This window comes from Arvicanthis niloticus, chromosome 6 (genome assembly GCF_011762505.2).
Source record: "Arvicanthis niloticus isolate mArvNil1 chromosome 6, mArvNil1.pat.X, whole genome shotgun sequence".
NCBI lineage: Eukaryota > Metazoa > Chordata > Mammalia > Rodentia > Muridae > Arvicanthis > Arvicanthis niloticus.
In genome coordinates this window covers 49,038,732-49,056,237 of record NC_047663.1, presented here as the reverse complement: position 1 = coordinate 49,056,237, position 17,506 = coordinate 49,038,732, and the positions used below count along the sequence as shown (strand labels likewise).

The 17,506-nt window shown below is 45.1% G+C and overlaps 1 protein-coding gene and 1 long non-coding RNA gene across 6 annotated transcripts; one reads left to right on the top strand and one right to left on the bottom strand.

Moving 5' to 3' along the window:
- Positions 1-62: 62 nt before the first annotated feature.
- LOC143442759 (uncharacterized) lies at positions 63-17,261 on the bottom strand. 3 transcript variants are annotated; one of them, XR_013111210.1, is made up of 7 exons: positions 17,048-17,261; positions 8,495-8,554; positions 7,241-7,398; positions 6,424-6,544; positions 6,156-6,239; positions 3,993-4,180; positions 63-832 (listed from the first exon to the last, which is right to left on the bottom strand). It is a non-coding gene; the product is annotated as an uncharacterized LOC143442759 (long non-coding RNA). The 3 variants fall into 3 exon arrangements; XR_013111212.1 differs by lacking the exon at positions 63-832 and having other exon boundaries at positions 3,994-4,180; positions 7,346-7,398; XR_013111211.1 differs by lacking the exons at positions 63-832; positions 8,495-8,554 and having other exon boundaries at positions 3,994-4,180.
- On the top strand, positions 13,710-17,054 carry Ggt6 (gamma-glutamyltransferase 6). 3 transcript variants are annotated; one of them, XM_076936387.1, is made up of 5 exons: positions 13,710-14,392; positions 15,056-15,258; positions 15,336-15,449; positions 15,756-15,958; positions 16,266-16,507. In XM_076936387.1, the coding sequence occupies exons 1-5, from the start codon at positions 14,040-14,042 to the stop codon at positions 16,362-16,364; spliced, it is 972 nt and encodes a 323-aa protein (XP_076792502.1). In that variant the 5' UTR covers positions 13,710-14,039; the 3' UTR covers positions 16,365-16,507. The 3 variants fall into 3 exon arrangements, with proteins under 3 accessions (XP_076792502.1, XP_076792501.1, XP_034363190.2); XM_034507299.2 differs by having other exon boundaries at positions 14,025-14,392; positions 15,756-17,054; XM_076936386.1 differs by lacking the exons at positions 15,056-15,258; positions 15,336-15,449; positions 16,266-16,507 and having other exon boundaries at positions 13,872-14,392; positions 15,756-15,930.
- Positions 17,262-17,506: the final 245 nt, after the last annotated feature.

The window sequence follows — 17,506 nt, the reverse complement described above, 5'->3', positions numbered from 1 at the left end:
TTGTTGTTCCATTTTATGATGAGTCATTTTTATTAATCTGTCACTGTGTCCAACATAAATGCTATTTCATTATAGAAAAGTAGGACATAGAGGCTGAGGAGACAGCTCGGGGTGGGTGGGTAAAGTACTCACCACGCAAACTCCAGGACCTGCATTTGGATCTCTGGCGTCCATGAAAAGCTAGTGCCTGGGGGAAGCAGGCAGAGACAGGCAGATCCTGGGGTTTGCTGGCCAGCCAAGCTAGCCAAAATGATCTATAAAATAATAGAGAGTGACAGAAAACCCAGTGTGACCTCTAGCTTACGCTCACACACACAGGACACGCAAATAAAAAGAAAAATGGAATATAGTCCAGAGGTGGTAGCTCACGTCTGTAATACTAACACTGCGGAGGCTGAGGGCAGATGAAGAAGGCCTTGAATTCAAGGCCAGTTTATTATTACTGTGGTGAGACCCTAAAAAAGAGCTTTAAAAGAGAAGCAGACCATCTAGACTTCAGTACAATCCACGCTTTTAATCACCCCCTGACCACATCTATTACAGATAAAAGGGGACTTTGTATACATATGAAATGGGGACAACCAGGTGTAACAACAGGACAACTTTCCTAATGTGCTGAAGCCAAGATCTAGCTCCCTGCACCACCAAAAGCAAAGTCTCCTTGCCGGGGGCTAAGATGGACCCTATACAACAAGGCCAAACAGGCTTGGGGTGAGTAGTTGTAATGACAAAATGTTGCAGGGGTGACATCAGCTGTGGGATTGGCAGAAGCTGAATCACACGTAGAAAAGTCACATCGATTCTGGCCAAAGATGACTGAAGCCGCCTCCTGCTACAACACATAAACGTTGGAGTATAAGAATTAAGAATGACACATATAGCTGAGCAGTGGTGGTGCACGCCTTTAATCCAGCACTTGGGAGGCAGAGGCAGGAGGATTTCTGAGTTGGAGGCCAGCCTGGTCTACAGAGTGAGTTCCAGGACAGCAAAGACTAAACAGAGAAACCCTGTCTTGAAAAAAAAACAAAAAACAAAAAACAAACAAACAAAAAGAATGACACATATATGATCCAGAGGGGGACACATTTGTACTCATGTGCATATAAATAAACAGATGAATGAATAAACGAATGAATGAATGAATGAATGAATGCAATCAAGTCTGTAAAGGGCTGATAAGATGGCTCAGCAAGTAAAGATGCCCGCCACCAAGCCTGATACAATTCTACCCCCAGGGCCCATGGTGGAAGGAGAAAACCAAATTCCACAAGTTGTCCTCCGACCTTTACACACATCACTGGCATGTGTCCAACCAAACACACGCACACACACAAATGAATGTGAGTAGTAGTAATAATAATAATTGTTATTATTATTATTATGTTTCTGTTTTGTTTTGGTTCTTGGTTTTTTGTTTGTTTGTTTTTCAGTCAGTCTTGCTATACACCCCAGATTGACCTCAGACTTGAAGCAATCCTCCTGTCTCTACTTCCCAAGTGGTAGGAATCAAAGAGGGTTGCTGCCACACCTGGCATGAGACTTCTTAAAAGAGAAGAGGCAGAAGCTCTCACAGGACAGAAGGTCAAAGACAGGCAATCCCAGGGTGGGGACCAGAGCAAGGCTGAAAACACACAGTAAGGGCTGTGGTACAAAGGGAAGCAGGCCTGAGGCCTGGGCCTGCCCAACACTGGGACCCATGCTGTCACTTGAGGAACATAAAAACCAGAGTAGCCCTCAAACTCACCACAAAAACAAAGTCACGTGCCTGTGGTTGGATCCTCAGCTAAGCCCCCAACCTCATCGGGACTGTCTCAGAATCGGATCACTCACAGGAGGTGGAGGCCACAGTAGACACTCTGAGGAAACCCTAGTTTGGAGGCCAGCCCAACAGAGACCAAGCCGAGGCCTTTAGCAGACAGCCTTGAGTCGTATGCACTTTATAGTTAATTTGAAAATGACCTTGAAAACCAGGGCCAGCAGAATGACTCTGCAGGTAATGGTGATTGCTACCAAGATCTACTACCTGAGTTCAATTCCCTAGGACCCATAAGTTGAAGGCAAGAACTGACTGCCACAATTTGTCCCCTGACCTCCACATGTGCATTGTGATATGACACATCTATACAATGCCTGCATGTGGGCACACACACACATGCACACAAATCAACTGAAAGTTTAGTTTGCTTGTTTGTTTTTTAATTAAAAAAAAACAAAGTGCAAAGGCTAAAGAGCTAGCTCAGCAGTTAAGTCCAGGAGCTGGAGAGATGGTTCAGCAGATAAGAGCACTGGCTGCTCTTCCAAAGGACCCTAGTTCAATTCCCAGCACCCACATGTGGTCCACAACTGTCTGTAACTCCAGTTCCAAGGGACTGGTGCCTCTTCTAGCTTCCTTTGGTATCAGGGATATATGTGATACACAGACATACATGCACACAAAACACCTAATCACATTTTAAGAAAAAATTTAAAAATATTAAAAAATATTGCATGCCTCTAATTCCGGCACTCAGGAAGTAGAGGCAGATGGATTTCTGTGAGTTCAAGATTAGCCTGGTCCACACAGTGAGTTCCAGAATAGCCAGTGCTCAGTGCTCCTAACAGCTGAACCACTTCTCCAACCCCCCCCCCCCCAAAAAAAAAAAAAAAAGTTTTAAAAAGGAAGACGGGCTTGCAGCTATGTACACAGCTTTTCCTTGGACTTATTTTGTTGTTGTTTGTTTCTGAGACAGGCAGATCCTAGGGTTTTGCTAGCCTGTTAAGCTAGCCAAAATCATTCAATGAAAGACCCTGTCTAAAAAATACTAGTGATAGAGAACCCTCGGTGTTGACCTCTAGCTTACATTTTCTCTCTCTCTCTCTCTCTCTCTCTCTCTCTCTCTCTCTCTCTCTCTCACACACACACACACACACACACACACACACACACACACATCCATGACACATGAATTAGAAAGAAAAAAAAAAAAAGAAAAATAGAACATAGTCCAGGCGTGGTAGCTCATGCTGTAATACCAGCATTAAAGAGGAAAAGGCCAGCAGATCTTCAGGTTTGAGGCCAGCCTGGTCTACCAAGAAGCAAGTTCCAGGACTACACAGAGAAATCCTGTCTCAACAAGAATCCACTCCTGTTTCACATTTTAGTGAAACTTAAGAACAGAAAGGGATGAGGGGGGATTGCAATCATAGCGCCAGAGGTTGGGGGCAGGGGCTATCTAAACAGGTAAAAGGCAAGGCTCTAACTAGCATCAGAGTCTTCATCAGCAATATAGGAAGCAGAAAAAAAAAAAAATAGAGAGATAAAGGAAAATAAACCCACACTTAGAGTTGTATACACAACTGTATGTTTCAAGAGCAAATGACACATTTAAAACATTCCTGGTCATCACTGAGAAGAGAAGAATCTAGAAGGAAGCAACAATAATGAAGTCCATCCTCCAAACATGGAGAGGCTCAACACCTGCTGGCTGTGATGACTGATTTTAGGTTTTTGTCTGCTGCAACTAAAACCACAGCATGTGGGGGTTGGCAAGACAGTCCAGGTCCCTGTGTGGCAGATGCTGCTTGAGTCCTAGCTCACCTTGTCTCTGCCTTACCTCTGACTTCAGCCAAGACTCTAAAAGATCATGTTCCCCCTTTCTGCTCCAAGATTTCTGGTAAGGGATGTCACCACTCCAGGTGCCCCACGTAAGGGAATCAGTAACATTTGTGGTTTTGTGGCTGGCTTACTCAGAATAAAAATATTCCCAGCATTCACCCATGTTGCATCAATGGCTTTACTATTTAAACCCGAGTGACATTCCACACAGTTTATCTATTATCAATCAGTGGGCATTTAGGTCACACCTGACCTTTGGCTGTTGTAAAAGCATCACTGTGACCGTGGGCATGTTTGAATGTATTGATTAAGTTAGTCGCCAATCATTTATAGAATCCTACTGTCTTCTAGGGACCATGGCAAGATCTGGAAAAACAACAACAGACAAAAGAAACACCTTGGCTTCAAGGAGTTTGTATTCTAATATGGATAGGCCATGTTCACACAAGTCATTGCCCTCTGATTGCAGGTGCCAGGTCGTGGCATGTCAAGATGGCATCAGGGTCTGTGGTTCGTAGTGACAGGAGAGGTGAGGCCTGCTTTATCCAGGGTGGCCTAAGAAGGGATGTCCATGAACAGATGTAGCTAGAAGAAACAACAGAAGAGATGAAAAGTTTATTTTGGCTCGTGGTTTCATGGGATTGCGGTTCTCCATGGCAGAGAAGGCATGGCTATGTTCACATAGCAAGAGGTGCATAGGACCATAGTTGACCATGGGAGCTAAGACCTTCAAAGTCCCGCCTAATAAGCTACATCTGCCATGTAGAACCCACCTTCTAATGGCTCCTCAACCTCCCAAAACAGTACCATTGGCTGAGGAACAAATGTTCAAGACATGATTCTGTTGGGGACACTTCACATTCAAACCATATAGCATGGGACATTTTCCTATTTCCCAAATGTTCTGTTACATTGAGACCTTTGCCTGGCCAGATATGTGCACTACACAGACAAGGTTAAAGATGGTCTCTACCTCCTCTAGACCCAGGGTGAAGGAACGGTGTAGTTATCCAGTCCCTCCCACCTCCCACACTGCTGACTATAGAGTCAGGGAGAGCCCACCTGACAACCACTGAGGGTCTCAGCAGTTGTAACTCACACAGCTAGAATGAATGTGGGGTCTGCTGCCTCAGGGGGCTACCTGAGAGGGTCTCACATTCTTAAAGGGATTGTGGCTAGCCTTGTTTCCCCTTTTCCCATCCATCCCATCAATACCTAGTGCCCTAGATTCCTTTCATTACAGCCAGGTGCCCCAGTGTTGCAGGATATTTGATCACACTGTGAACCCCAAGATTGTGTTATTACTGGAAAAACATGTTTCTAGTTGTGATGAGGCTCAGCTGTAACACACACCCTTAATTTAACAGTGTTCGTTTTATTGTAAACAAGATTAAATAAAGTTAACCTTAGGTCATGAAGCAGAGTTGACAGTGAGTGAACATGGAAAAAAAGATAGAGAGTAAAAGGAAGTCAGGAGGATGGATAGAGAGACACACAGGAAGTAGGTGGGAGGGACATTCAATTTGAGCTTTTTTTTGAGACAGCATAGAGAGGAAAGCTTTCTGTAGGGACATTGGCTGAAGAGAAAGGTCAGCTGGGCGCTTTCTCTGCCTCTCTGAGTTAGCAGGCTCTCACCCCAGCATCTGGTTCCCGAGTCTTTATTGGTAAAATTGAACGTTTAAAATTTTGTTAAAAACAACACCCCATTTCCTCCTAGTCTTATCCATGCTCTCAGCAAGACTTCTCAGCTTCTCCTCCATTCCTGGAGCACCCCTTTGATCCCTCCTACACCTTCTGAAAGGACAAGGACATCATGCATTAAACTTTCTTCTACACAAGAAGAAATATAGAATAGAGGTGACCGGGGACTTAACAGGCAACAGAGAATTATTATTTGATGCTAGTCTTCAATGTCTGTCTTAAAAATCTATTAAATGACTTCCATGTCTGGTTTTGAAGAGTTAGCTGCTTTAGAAATCTTCCAACTGAAAGAAATTAGAAATATAGAAAAATGGCTAACAATGAAGAGAAACAGAAAAGGAAAGAAATGTGGAGAAAATATACAAGCCATAAATTTAGACATTAAACAACAGGTAGCCTAGATCCCTGAGAAGAGAGAAATTAATTGTGTGATATCCTGGTTCCTAGCCTTGTAGCTTCAAGAAGTGTCTGGTCACAATACAACGGGGAAGAGCCCAAACGGAGCATGGAGTCTCACTGAGCTTCGGAGAAAAAGACTGGAGTTCTAAATGGAAAGCAATCTGCAAGACAAAGTACTGAGAAAATACAAGCACCATAGAAAAGAACTCCAGATGTCTACAGAAGAGTATTCTGGAGGGTTGAACCAAAAAAACTGATGCTCTCGTGTGTGAGAAGAAAATACCCAAGGCCAGGAAAAGGGTTGCCACAAAGTAGTAGGCCAAAAAATGTCTGGAATTCACACAAGACTAGAAATAGTCTAACGAAAAGCTCTTGTCACCCATCAATCACTGGACTGATTCCTCAGAAAGATCACACATTAGTAGCAGAATTAATTAATCTCAAAATAAAGTCTTCCTACCATAATAAGGCTTCAAAGGAAGTCCGAATGGATCAAGAGCATTCACAAGTGTTGTTACAACATGCCAGAACGAAATCCAACACTCTACAAAGGAATATATCAAAATACAGCACTCAGCAACATAAAATTTACAGCATTTAGTACCCATTTAAAAACCACCAGGTAGGCTGAAGGCGTAGCTCAGTTGACAGACTATTCCCTTAGTATGCACAAAACCCTGCATTATGGGGTGGGGAGATGGAGAAGTAAGAGAACTGGTTGCTCTCACAGAAGATCCAGATTCACTTCCCAGCATCCATCCACTCATGACCATCTGTGCTCCCAGTTCCAGGCGATCTGAACTTCTGGCCTCTCTAGGCATTAGGTACATACATGGTGCATAGACATGCCTGCAGACAAAAGCACACATACACATTAAGTAAATGTTAAAGCCATGCATTAATTCAATCTCCACCTCATTAACTGAGTGTAAGGGCACGTGTCTGTAATCCCAGGAAACAGAAGCAAGGGGATTAGAAATTCAAGGTCATTTCTGGCTACACTGTGAGTTTGATACCATTCTAAGATGAAGAAGACCGTAGAGAGATAGCTCAGTGGTTAAGAGCACCATCTGCTCTTCCAAAGGTCCTGAGTTCAATTTTTAGCAACCATATGGTGGCTCACAACATCTGTAATGGGATCTGATGCCCTCTCTGGCATGAAGGTGAACATGCAGATAGAGCACTCATACACAAAATAATCTTTAAGAGAAAGAAAGAAAGAAAGAAACAAAGAAAGAAACCAAAAACAAAATTGTTTTTTAAAAAGGGGGAAGGGAGACAGGAGAGATGGCTCAGTGGTTAAGAGCACTGACTGCTCTTCCAGAGGTCCTGAGTTCAATATCCAGCAATCACATGGCGGCTCATAGCCATTTCTAATGGGATCTGATGCCCTCTTCTGATGGAGCGACAGAGTACTCATTTACATAAAATAAATAAACAATTTTTTTAAAAAAGAAAAGAATAAAGAAAAAAAAGAAAAGAAGACCCTGTCTTAAAATAGAAGGAAAGGAAGGAACCATACGCACAAAGAAGTTTACTCATTACCTGGAAAAATACAATTATTACTCTGAAGAGATGGCTCAGCAGTTAAGAGGTCCCTGCAGAGGGCCTGACTTCAGATCCCAGGACCCACAAACAGCTCTCAAACACCTTTAACTCCAGGTCCAGCAGGTCTAGTGCCCTCTTCTGGCTTCTGCAGGCACCTACATACATGTGCATATACATATACAGAAATACACATAAATAAAATAAAATTAAACACATTTTAAAAAACGGGTTTTAAATCAACCAGAGCTACTACCAAGACCCTGTTTCATTGAAAACAAACAAAAACTCTTTGACTGTGAATGAATGAGTCTATCTCTGTACTGTTCCGCCCCATTATCTGTCTACAGTATACATACAGCAAACACAGTATATTGATTACTGAAACTTTGTAACAAGTCTTAAAAAGTGGGTGGCTTTGGTCCTCTCACATATTTCTTTTTCAAAAACATTCGGGACTGGATTTTAGAATTAGCTTTTAAGAGAGTCTACTCAGATGAATGTTTATCAAGATGATGATACCCTACTGACAATATTGAGTTCCAAGGTCCATGAACATGGTATGTCTCCCTATTCATTTAGATCTTTTATTTATTAATTTATTTTAAACACTATCCAGGATTGATCTTGGGGCCTCATTCACTCTAGGTCAGCAGTTACATCAATAGACTGCTGACCTAGCGTGAATAAGGATATATATATATATATATATATATATATATATATATATATATATCCTTAACTCTATCTCTTTTTAAAATGTATCTTAATTTCTTAAAGACTATACTAATTGGAAGAAACCAGATATACACAAGTACACACTGTATGACTTTTATAATATTTAAGCTCTCAAACTATGATTCTTATAAACATATAGGGATAGAAATAAGATCAGCAGTTTCCAAAGGTTGGAAATATTAATAAAAGCAAGCAAAAGAATATAAGTAACTTTGTGGTTGTTGAAAATGTCTATGGTATTGATTGATGGTTATACAGATGAACACTGAATTTTACATTATGCAAAGTAGACCTCAATAAATTTGATTTTAAAAACCCAGGTCGTGGCACACACCTTTAACTCCAGCACTGGGGCTGGGGCAGAGGCAAGCAGATCTCTGAGTTTGAGGATCAACCTGGTCTACAGAATGAGTTCCAAAGGCTACATGGAGAGACCATTTGAAAAAAACAAAAACTCCAATGTGTAAAAGACTTGTTAACTAGTAATGGCTTTGATAATAAAGTGAAGAACGTTACCTGATTGAAAACTAGCACCCCAAAATCTGTCAGAGGTAGGGGCAGAAATGTGTCTGTGTCCTATAAAACAAAGAGCCAGGGACTCAAGGACAAGACTAGAGCCCTAATAAAGGTTTCCCAAGAGCGCCACCTGGAGGCCCTCACAGCAGCCACTTAACACCCAGAGGCTCCTTAGCACCAAACCCACTTAGCTCACAAAGCAGGAGAAGCCACTGTGTAGCTCATTCCGAGCTTGGGCTACGCTGCCCCTTCCTCCCCCAGCCAGTTTCAGCTCTGGGGAAACAAAAGCCACCAAGTAGGGAGTGAAAAGAACCCAAGAACAGATACTTAAATTCCCCCTCTGTCTCTCCCTCTGCCTGCCTCTCGCTCTCGCTCTCTCGCTCTCTCTCTTTCTCTCTCTCTGACTCCCCACTCCCTACACACACACTTTTCATTACTGCCTGATCAAACAGAACGAGGAGTTGCAAGGAATACTTTTTTTTTTTTAACTTTAAGTAATCATGAGTTTGAGTACATTTGGAAAATTTCTTGGCTTGTTGTTTTCAAATTATTTATTTTCCTTGTGCCTTTTTTTTTTTTTTTTTTTTGCACGTTTTATCGTGGTAAATACACACAGCACAAATGTACTGTTCTAACCACACAACAGTTCTAGAGAGCTCAGGGCGCTGCTTGCTGGCCTGGAGTTCTTTGCTCTCTTCACCCAGACATGTAGACATGTGAATTTCCTTTCTGGTCCTTTTCTCTTCCTTTTCTGGATGGTGGCCCTGAAGTACTTTTAGGTTCCTCTTGACAGGCAGGTCCAACCTCCACCCAAACCAAGCCTTGCCATGTGCCACTGCCATCTTGTGGCCAATTTTTGTATGATCACACTTCCCAATTTCCAGACATTTCAACCAGGAGTTCAGTCACCTATAACTCCAATTACAGGACAATCTGACTTCTCCTCAGGCATCTGTACTTACATGTGAAAACACAGAGAGACATATGCACATACACATAAAACAAAATAATAAAAACAAATCTTAAATAAATCATTGGATAAGAAGGCTCAGTGTATACCTGGAAATGTAAGAACAATCCCCAGAACCGGAGTAAATATGAAAGAACAGATCTGATCAAAATTGTCTCTGACTTCCCCACATGCTGTGATGTGCACCTCCCACAAATACATTCCATGGTCATATGTACACGGTAATAAATAAAGAAGTTAAAAAGAAAAAGCTGGTGCCCAAAGGCAACTTAGGAAGCTTACCCCACACCCACACCCATTCCAACCCCCACTCCTCCACTGCCCCTCGACAGAGTTTCTCTACGTTAGCCCTGGCTGTCCTGGAACTCCCTCTGTAGACCACCAGGCTGCCCTGGAACTCACAGAGATATGCCTACCTCTGCTTGTTTTTACTGTTCAATGCTTGGATGGAACCCTGGGCCTTGTGCGAGTGAGGCAAAGCACCCAGCTTGCTTTTGTCTTGTTTTGTTTCATTCTGTTTGAGACAATGTTTCAGAGCACAGGCCGACCTTGAACTCCTGATCCTCCTGCCTCTGCCTCCTCAGTACAGAGATTTATATGCCTACACCATCATGCTTGACTTCCCAAGCTTGATTCTTCCTTCCTTCCTTCTTCTATCCTTATTTTCTTCCTTCCTTCCTTTCTCTGTCTGTCTGTCTTGTTTTTTGATTGTTTGTTTTCTGTTGTTTTTATTTTTGAGAGAGGATTTCCCTGTGTATCCCTGGCCATCTTGAAACTCTGTAGACCAGGCCAGCTTCGAACTCAGAGATCCACCTGCCTCTGCCTCCTGCGTGCTGGAATTAAAGTTATGGGTCACACACCTGGCTTTCTTTTTTTCTTTTTAATGATGTGTAAATGTGTATTTGGGTACATGCATATGGGTTTAAGTGGGTGGATGCATGTTCCTCAGAGGCACAAAAGAGAAGAGAGGAAAGGAGAGGGGAGGGGAGGGGAGGGGAGGGGAGGGGAGGGGAGGAGAGGAGAGGAGAGGAGAGGAGAGGAGAGGAGAGGAGAGGAGAGGAGAGGAGAGGAGAGGAGAGGAGAAGAGAGTGTTGATCCCCTAAAGCTGGAGTTACAGGCAGATATAAGATGCCTGATATGGGTGCTGGGAACTGAACTCAGGTTCTCTGCAAGAGCAGTGTGTGTTTTTGGTTGCTCTTAACTGCTGAGTCCCTTGTTTTGTTTCTTAAAAGAGTCTCACTAAGCAGCCAGGGCTAACTTTGATCTTGTAATTCTTTTGCCAGGAGCTCCTGAGTGCCCCAATGGCAGGGAATTGTACCCAGTATCTCTTTTAAATTAATTTAATTTATGTATTGACCATTGGTCTCTTCAGACACACCAGAAGAGGACATCAGACCCCATTGCAGATGGTTGTGAGCCACTATGTGGTTGCTGGGAATGGAACTCAGGACCTCTGAAAGAACAGTTAACCACTGAGCCATCTCTCCAGCCCACAGCATTTCTTTTAAAAGAAAAATTTAATGTATATCAGTATTTCGCCTGCACATCTGTATATATGCCACATGCAGTGCATGCCTGGTGCCCACTGAGGCCAGAAGAAGGCATCAGATTTCCTGGAAATAAAGTTATGGACAGTTGTGAGCCACCATTTAGGTGCTGGAAATTAAACCCATATTATCAAGAGCAGCAAGTGCTCTTAAGTGCTAAGCCATCGCTCCAGCCCCTGTACTTACTATTTAAAAAATTAACTTATGCTTGGCCTGGTGTGGAGTTGCAAGCCTTTAATTCTAGCACTCTAAAAGCAGAGGCAGGAGGATCTCTGTGTGCATATCAGCCTGGTCTACAGAGTGAGTTCCAAGACAGCCAAAATTACACAAAGAAACCCTGTATTGGAAAAAAAAACTTCATTATTGCCAGGCATGGTGTCACACCTTTAGTCCCAGCACTTGGGAAGCAGATGCAGTCTGGAAATCTCTGAGTTTGAGGCCAGCCTGGTCTATAGAGCAAGTTTCAGGACAGCCAGAGCTATACCTCTCTACAAAAACAAAAAACAACAAAAAAAAATAATTACTTTTATTGATAAGATACATACAGACTATATAAATGGGGTATCATATAATGTTTTGCATACATATGTACATTATATAATGTTTAAATGAGGATAAAAATCATTCTCTCCTGAAACATTTACCATCTCTGTGTCATGAAAACATTCAAATCCTACTAGTTTTGAAATGAACATCTGTAATCCTAGCACTGAAGTTGAGGCAGGAGGATCTCAAGTTAGAGAGCAGGCTGGGGTACATACAGAGACTGTCTGAAAAATAGATGATTCATACATACATAATTAGTGACATAGTACATGGTTGTTACCTATAGTTATCCTTCTGCGTGGTAGCATACTGGAGCTTTCTGGCCCTTCTTAGCTGTAACATCACCTATTGACCAACTATTCTATTCTATTCTATTCTATTCCCAACTTCTCTGAGACACGGCTGATGTTAGTGTAGAAAATGAGGTTTTCATAAAACACAAAGTACATGCAGAAAAGTATTCATAAATGTGCCACCTGATTTGTGTTTACACCGGGTACATCCATGAAACCAACATCATTGTTAAAAGACATCAGCCGGGAGTCCACCAAGCTGACAACCAGGATGAAAGACTCTTCCAAGGTGAAAATGTGACAGGTAAGAAGCTGTCTAGGTCAGCTGGCAGAGCCAGTGCATGCCTATGATCCCAGCACTCAGGAAGCAGGGTCTGTGTTCGAGGCCAGCCTGGTCTGTAGAGTAAGTTTTAGGATAGCCAGGGCTACTACAGAGAAACTCTGTCAAAAAAAAAAAAAAAAAAAAAAAAAAAAAAAAAAAGAAGAAAGAAACCACTGTAACAAATACAAATAATGTTTGTCTAATTAATAGGAAGGTCCAGGCCCCTTCTCTAAGGGACCCACTTTCTTATGACATTTTGATATTAGCTTCCATTTGCCACTCATATTTTGATATTGAACTTTTAATTAAACCAGGCATGGTGATGCTCACCTATAATCTCAGCACTGGGATGGTGAAGGCAGGAGAATTTGAAGTTTAAGGCCACACTCCCTCACCCCCACACACCCTCCCTGAGGACAGCCTGGGCTACATAAAACTCTGTCTCGAAACAAACAAAGGGCCACTGAGATGGCTCAGTGGATAGAGGGTGCTCATTGTCAAGCCTGACCACTTATGCTTGGTCCCTGGATCCTGATGATAGCAGAAAACCAACTGCCATAAGCTGTCCTCTGACTTCCACATGCATGCCATGACACTCGTGTGCCACACACCACACATATACAAACATAAACAAAAGAAATGTAATAAAAAACATTAAAGGCAGGCATAGTGGCACGCACCTTTAATCCCAGGACTCAGAAGGCAAAGGCAGACAGATTTCTGAATTCAAGGCCTATTTAGTATATACATAGTGAGACCCTGTCTCAAATAAACAAACAAAAACTCAAAAAAAAAAAAACTTTTAATTTAATAAACGTTAGTAGTACTTTAAAAAGAGAGAGAGACAAGACAGCCAGGTGTGGTGGCCCATGCCTTTAATGCCAGCACTAGGAGGCAGAGGCAGGAGGATTTCTGTGAGGTCAAGGCCAGCCTGGTCTACAGAGTGAGTTCCAGGACAGCCAGCTCTATAGAGAAACCAGTCTCAAAAAAAATATAGAAAAGAAAAGAAAGAAAGAAATGAAGGAAGGAAAAGAAAAGGGAGGAAAGAGAGAAAGAAAGGAAGGAAGGGAAAGGAAAGAGGAAGGAAGGAGGGAAGGAAGGAAGGAAGGAAGGAAGGAAGGAAGGAAGGAAGGAAGGGTAAACAAGAATTCTCTGGGTCTTCCCAGATGCCCTGACTCTATTTTGTACTCCAGCTCCAGCTGCATTCTGACTCTAAAAGCTAACTGGTTTAACCTTGTTCCGAGCCTTGCTTAAGACACACAATGGGTGCCCTTTTCTGCCTGGCCTCTTTAACTCACCATGTCCCCTCTGATTCACGTACAGTATTACTCATGACTGTAGCTTGCTCATCCTTTCTGCTGCAGACACCCCATTGACTGAATAGTGGCTTGTGGGTTTTTTTTCCCTGACAATGGTGTTTGGGTAGTTTCCAATGTGGGACTGTTGCAAATAGCACTACTTTGCCCAGGAACAGGTCCTTGATGTGAATTCCAGGGAGAAGGTTGGAACCATGTTTTCCAGACTGTTTCCCCCACAGAGGTCTCTGATGCTAGTTTCTGGACAAAAGCCACATGACACATCCAGGGGTGGCCCTTACCACCCAAGTTGTTCTCAGGATCTCATAGTGGCCTAAGATTGGACCATGACCCTTTCTGAAAGCCACACCCTGACAATATAACCTGGTTGGTGGTGCTAAGCCACCACCCAGGCTACCCTTTATAACCATAGTTTTAATTCATATCCATGGTCCCTAGAGACCTGAGTAGGTTAGGGATCTCACAGGTAAAGAGAGGGTCCACCCCCCACCCCTTAGTCTATAGCTATAGTGTTGGACTCCTCTTAGACCTGTATAAATTGTGAGCCCTGTATGGCAGCCGATTGGGGAACCTTTATGAGAGCTCCGTGTCCTAATGAAGCAGGCTCACAGCAGCCTCCCCTGCCCTGCCCTGCCCAGACCTGTTCTCTGTTTCACCACCTCCATTCCCCAAGGCCACCCAGCACCAGCCACAGTCTGCTTGCCTGCCTACCTGGCAGTCTCAACTGTCAGGGCTCTCAGCAAAGATCTGGGGCAGCACGGGCCATGGATGCCACTACAGAAGCTGTACACTACCACAAGCTGCAACTCTGGGAGCCTAGCATGGAGTCAGAGGAGGAGGAAGAAGAGGAAGAAATAGTAGAGCCACTGGTCCTCTCCCTAAGGAGAATCCAAAATACCCCCCGGTGAGTCAGTAAGGGCCTGGGAACCCCATAATTCAGGCTGAACGGCTGGCAAGGTTCTCTTTCTCTCTGGAACCCCTAAGCTGGGTCACTCAGTTCCACACTTGGCTGAGCCCCAGGGACTTTCTAGATGAGTGTGGGGAGGGGAGCTCTAGGCTGCAGACTCAACTTGGGACTGAGACAGTCAGTTAGAGAAAAGTCTGTGTATCTGAATCGAATTTGTATCAAGCTCGTCCCTATCCTGTCCCAGCTTTGCCAGCCTCATCCCAGCCCCATGCCATAGCACCTGCTGGACAGGTTGGGACCTGGTACACCTGGCTAAATCCTGTTCCTCAACCTCCTTTCTCAGTGTGCTAAACCCCTTCCAGGTCTCCCTCTGACTGACTGGCCCCTGCTCCAGCTTTTCTGTAGACACTCCTTCCAAGCCAGCCTCAGTTTCTCCAATTTTTTTCCTACCTCTGTGTCTTTGCCAATGTAGTGCCCTGGTCCTGGAATGAATCAATCAATCTCTCTCTCTCTCTCTCTCTCTCTCTCTCTCTCTCTCTCTCTCTCACCAATTTATCTTCTTGCAAAATCAAATCTTTGGAGGACACATTCCTTGGGTCCTCTTGGGATTCTTGGGTGCTCCTTTACCCCATCCCTGGCTCAGGACTCCCCTTCCTGCAGGAACAAGGTTGGTGGGTTACCAGGAGCCTGGGCCCGCCTGCTGGCAGGCCTGCTGCTACTGGCTCTTAGCAGCTCCCTGGCTCTGAGGCAGCTGCACAGTAGGAACGGCCCTTTTGGAAACTTGGGCTCTGTGGCCCCTCCAGCCAGCAGACACTCCCATGACCCTGGTGTGTACCACCACAGCGCCATTATCAGCCCTGCAGGTCAGTGTTCGGGAAGGGGCTAGGGGACAGTGGTCCAGGGCACCTCCCCATCACACAGAGACCTTTCCTTACCACAGCCACATGTTCCCAACTGGGCCAAGAGCTGCTTGTCGCTGGGGGCAATGTCGTGGACGCTGGAGTGGGAGCTGCTTTGTGCCTGGCGGTCGTACATCCTCATGCAACAGGGTTAGGTCAGTGTGATCTGTGGGCCCTGAACCTTAGAGCATATAACCTGGGGCCTAGTTAGTGACCTGTAACTTATCCGGGCAGTCAATCCATTACCTCAAGACTAGCTAGTGAGCAGGACATAGGATCTGAGCACCAGGCCTAGTCTTGAGTAACCTTTGACCCTGGTTAGTAACTCTTGATTTCAGGCTTAGTCAGTGACCTCTGTTGCAAGCAAAACAGTGATTCTCCACCTGGGACCGCTGGAGGATCCTGATCTCAATTCTGGCCAGTGCCTCTGATCCCTGTGTGGTCTCTTTGTCTCCCAACAGGTGCCACGTTCTGGGGTCTTTTCTACAATAGCTCCTCAGGAAACTCAACTGCCCTGACAGCAGGCCCAACCCAAATCCTGGCCCCTGGCCTGGGACTGCCCACAGCTCTGCCTGCCCTGCATTTGCTTCATGCCCACTTTGGCAACCTGCCCTGGCCACACCTGCTGGCCAAGCCTGCCATGCTGGCTCAAAAGGGCTTTGAGGTAGATGCATCCCTGGCAAGTGCACTAGCAGTCCAGGGCACAAAGGGGCTCTGTCCACTGTTTTGCCATACTAATGGAACTCCACTGGGTCTTGGGGCTCGAGCCTCCAACCCCAACCTGGCAGCTGTATTGCGCCATGCAGCTCTGGCTTCCAGCCCAGATCTTGCTGGGAATGCCTTGCTGAACCTGCTGGTCAGAGACCTGGGGTTAGAGTTGCCCTCTGCTCAGCCTGGGCCTTCCTTAGAGCCTGCACTGCAGCTTCTTCTGCCTCAAGGTGTCCTGTTCACTACTCCTGGTCCCTCAGCAGGCCCAGAACTTCTGGAACTGCTGGAGTCTAGTCTTCACTCCAGGACACCTAGCTCAGCTTCCTGCTCATCACACCTGCAAACTTCCAAAACCCCAGTGAGCAGTGCCTTGGCCTCCGTGGACAGCAATGGCTCCATGCTCCTTCTAACCTCCTCAATCAACAGCTCCTTTGGTTCGGGACATCTGTCCCCAAGTACTGGTGTTCTGCTCAGCAACCTGGAAGCCAGCTCTGCACCTAGTGCCTGGGCCTGTCCACTCATTCTCCGTGGCAACTTGGATGACACAGAAGCTGATATGTTGGGGCTGGTGGCTTCAGGGATCCCCAGAGGGGCCAAAGCCATGACTTGCACCTTGCTCAATCATCTGGCAACACTTCAAATCCAACAGCAGCCCCAACATCAAGCCCAACAAAGACACAAAGAGAGCCCTGGCATATGTGGCCAAGGGGCCCTGCTGCAGGTGGTAGTTCATGCAGAACACGCCCATGTCTCCAGTGTCCCCAGTGGCTGCTGCCCCTTTCAGGGGTATTAACAGACGGGCAGAGGTGTCTGGAACCTGAGAGCCAGACAGAGAAGGCCTAGCAGCAATGAATGTATGAAGAGAATGTATCTGTGATATGTTTGCTGCTCCATCAACCCTCCATCCTGTTCTGTTGCCTGGTTCTAGCTCTGGCATCCAGGGCTGGTCCAGCCACGTTTCCTGTGCCCCGCACTGATGGAATTTCTGGCTTTTGTATCAAATAAAGACCTAGAGATCGATGAAAAGAGGCTGAGTGCAGCTTACCTTCAGGAAAGTCCAGTGGGAGTCACCGCCCCTACCTAGTCTCAGCCAGGTGGGCAGCTCCATCTTCCACTGGACCATTCCCTGCCGACCTTTATCAATTGGACTGGAAGCTAATAAAGTCCAAATCTCCCAGGGACAAAGTGACATCGATGCTCTTTGGTTAACTTTCCTGTTAACCTTTGCAGCACAGATGATAAACAGCAGACGGGGGGGGGGGGGGGGGGGGAGGAGCCTGGTCTCTTTTAGCTTCCTCATGCTCCAGCCACCTTCTGCTTTCTGGGGTTCCATCTGTGCAAGGTAAATCTCTTAGTTTCATGTGCAGAACAGATGGCAGAGCAGAGAAGGGCTGGGGAAATGAGTAGGAGGAGCCCCTGGATACAGAAGAGCCGGAACTGGGTTGACCCTGACTTTCCCTGTCATCTCTTGGATACAATCCTTTAGAAATAGTTCCTCAGGTCA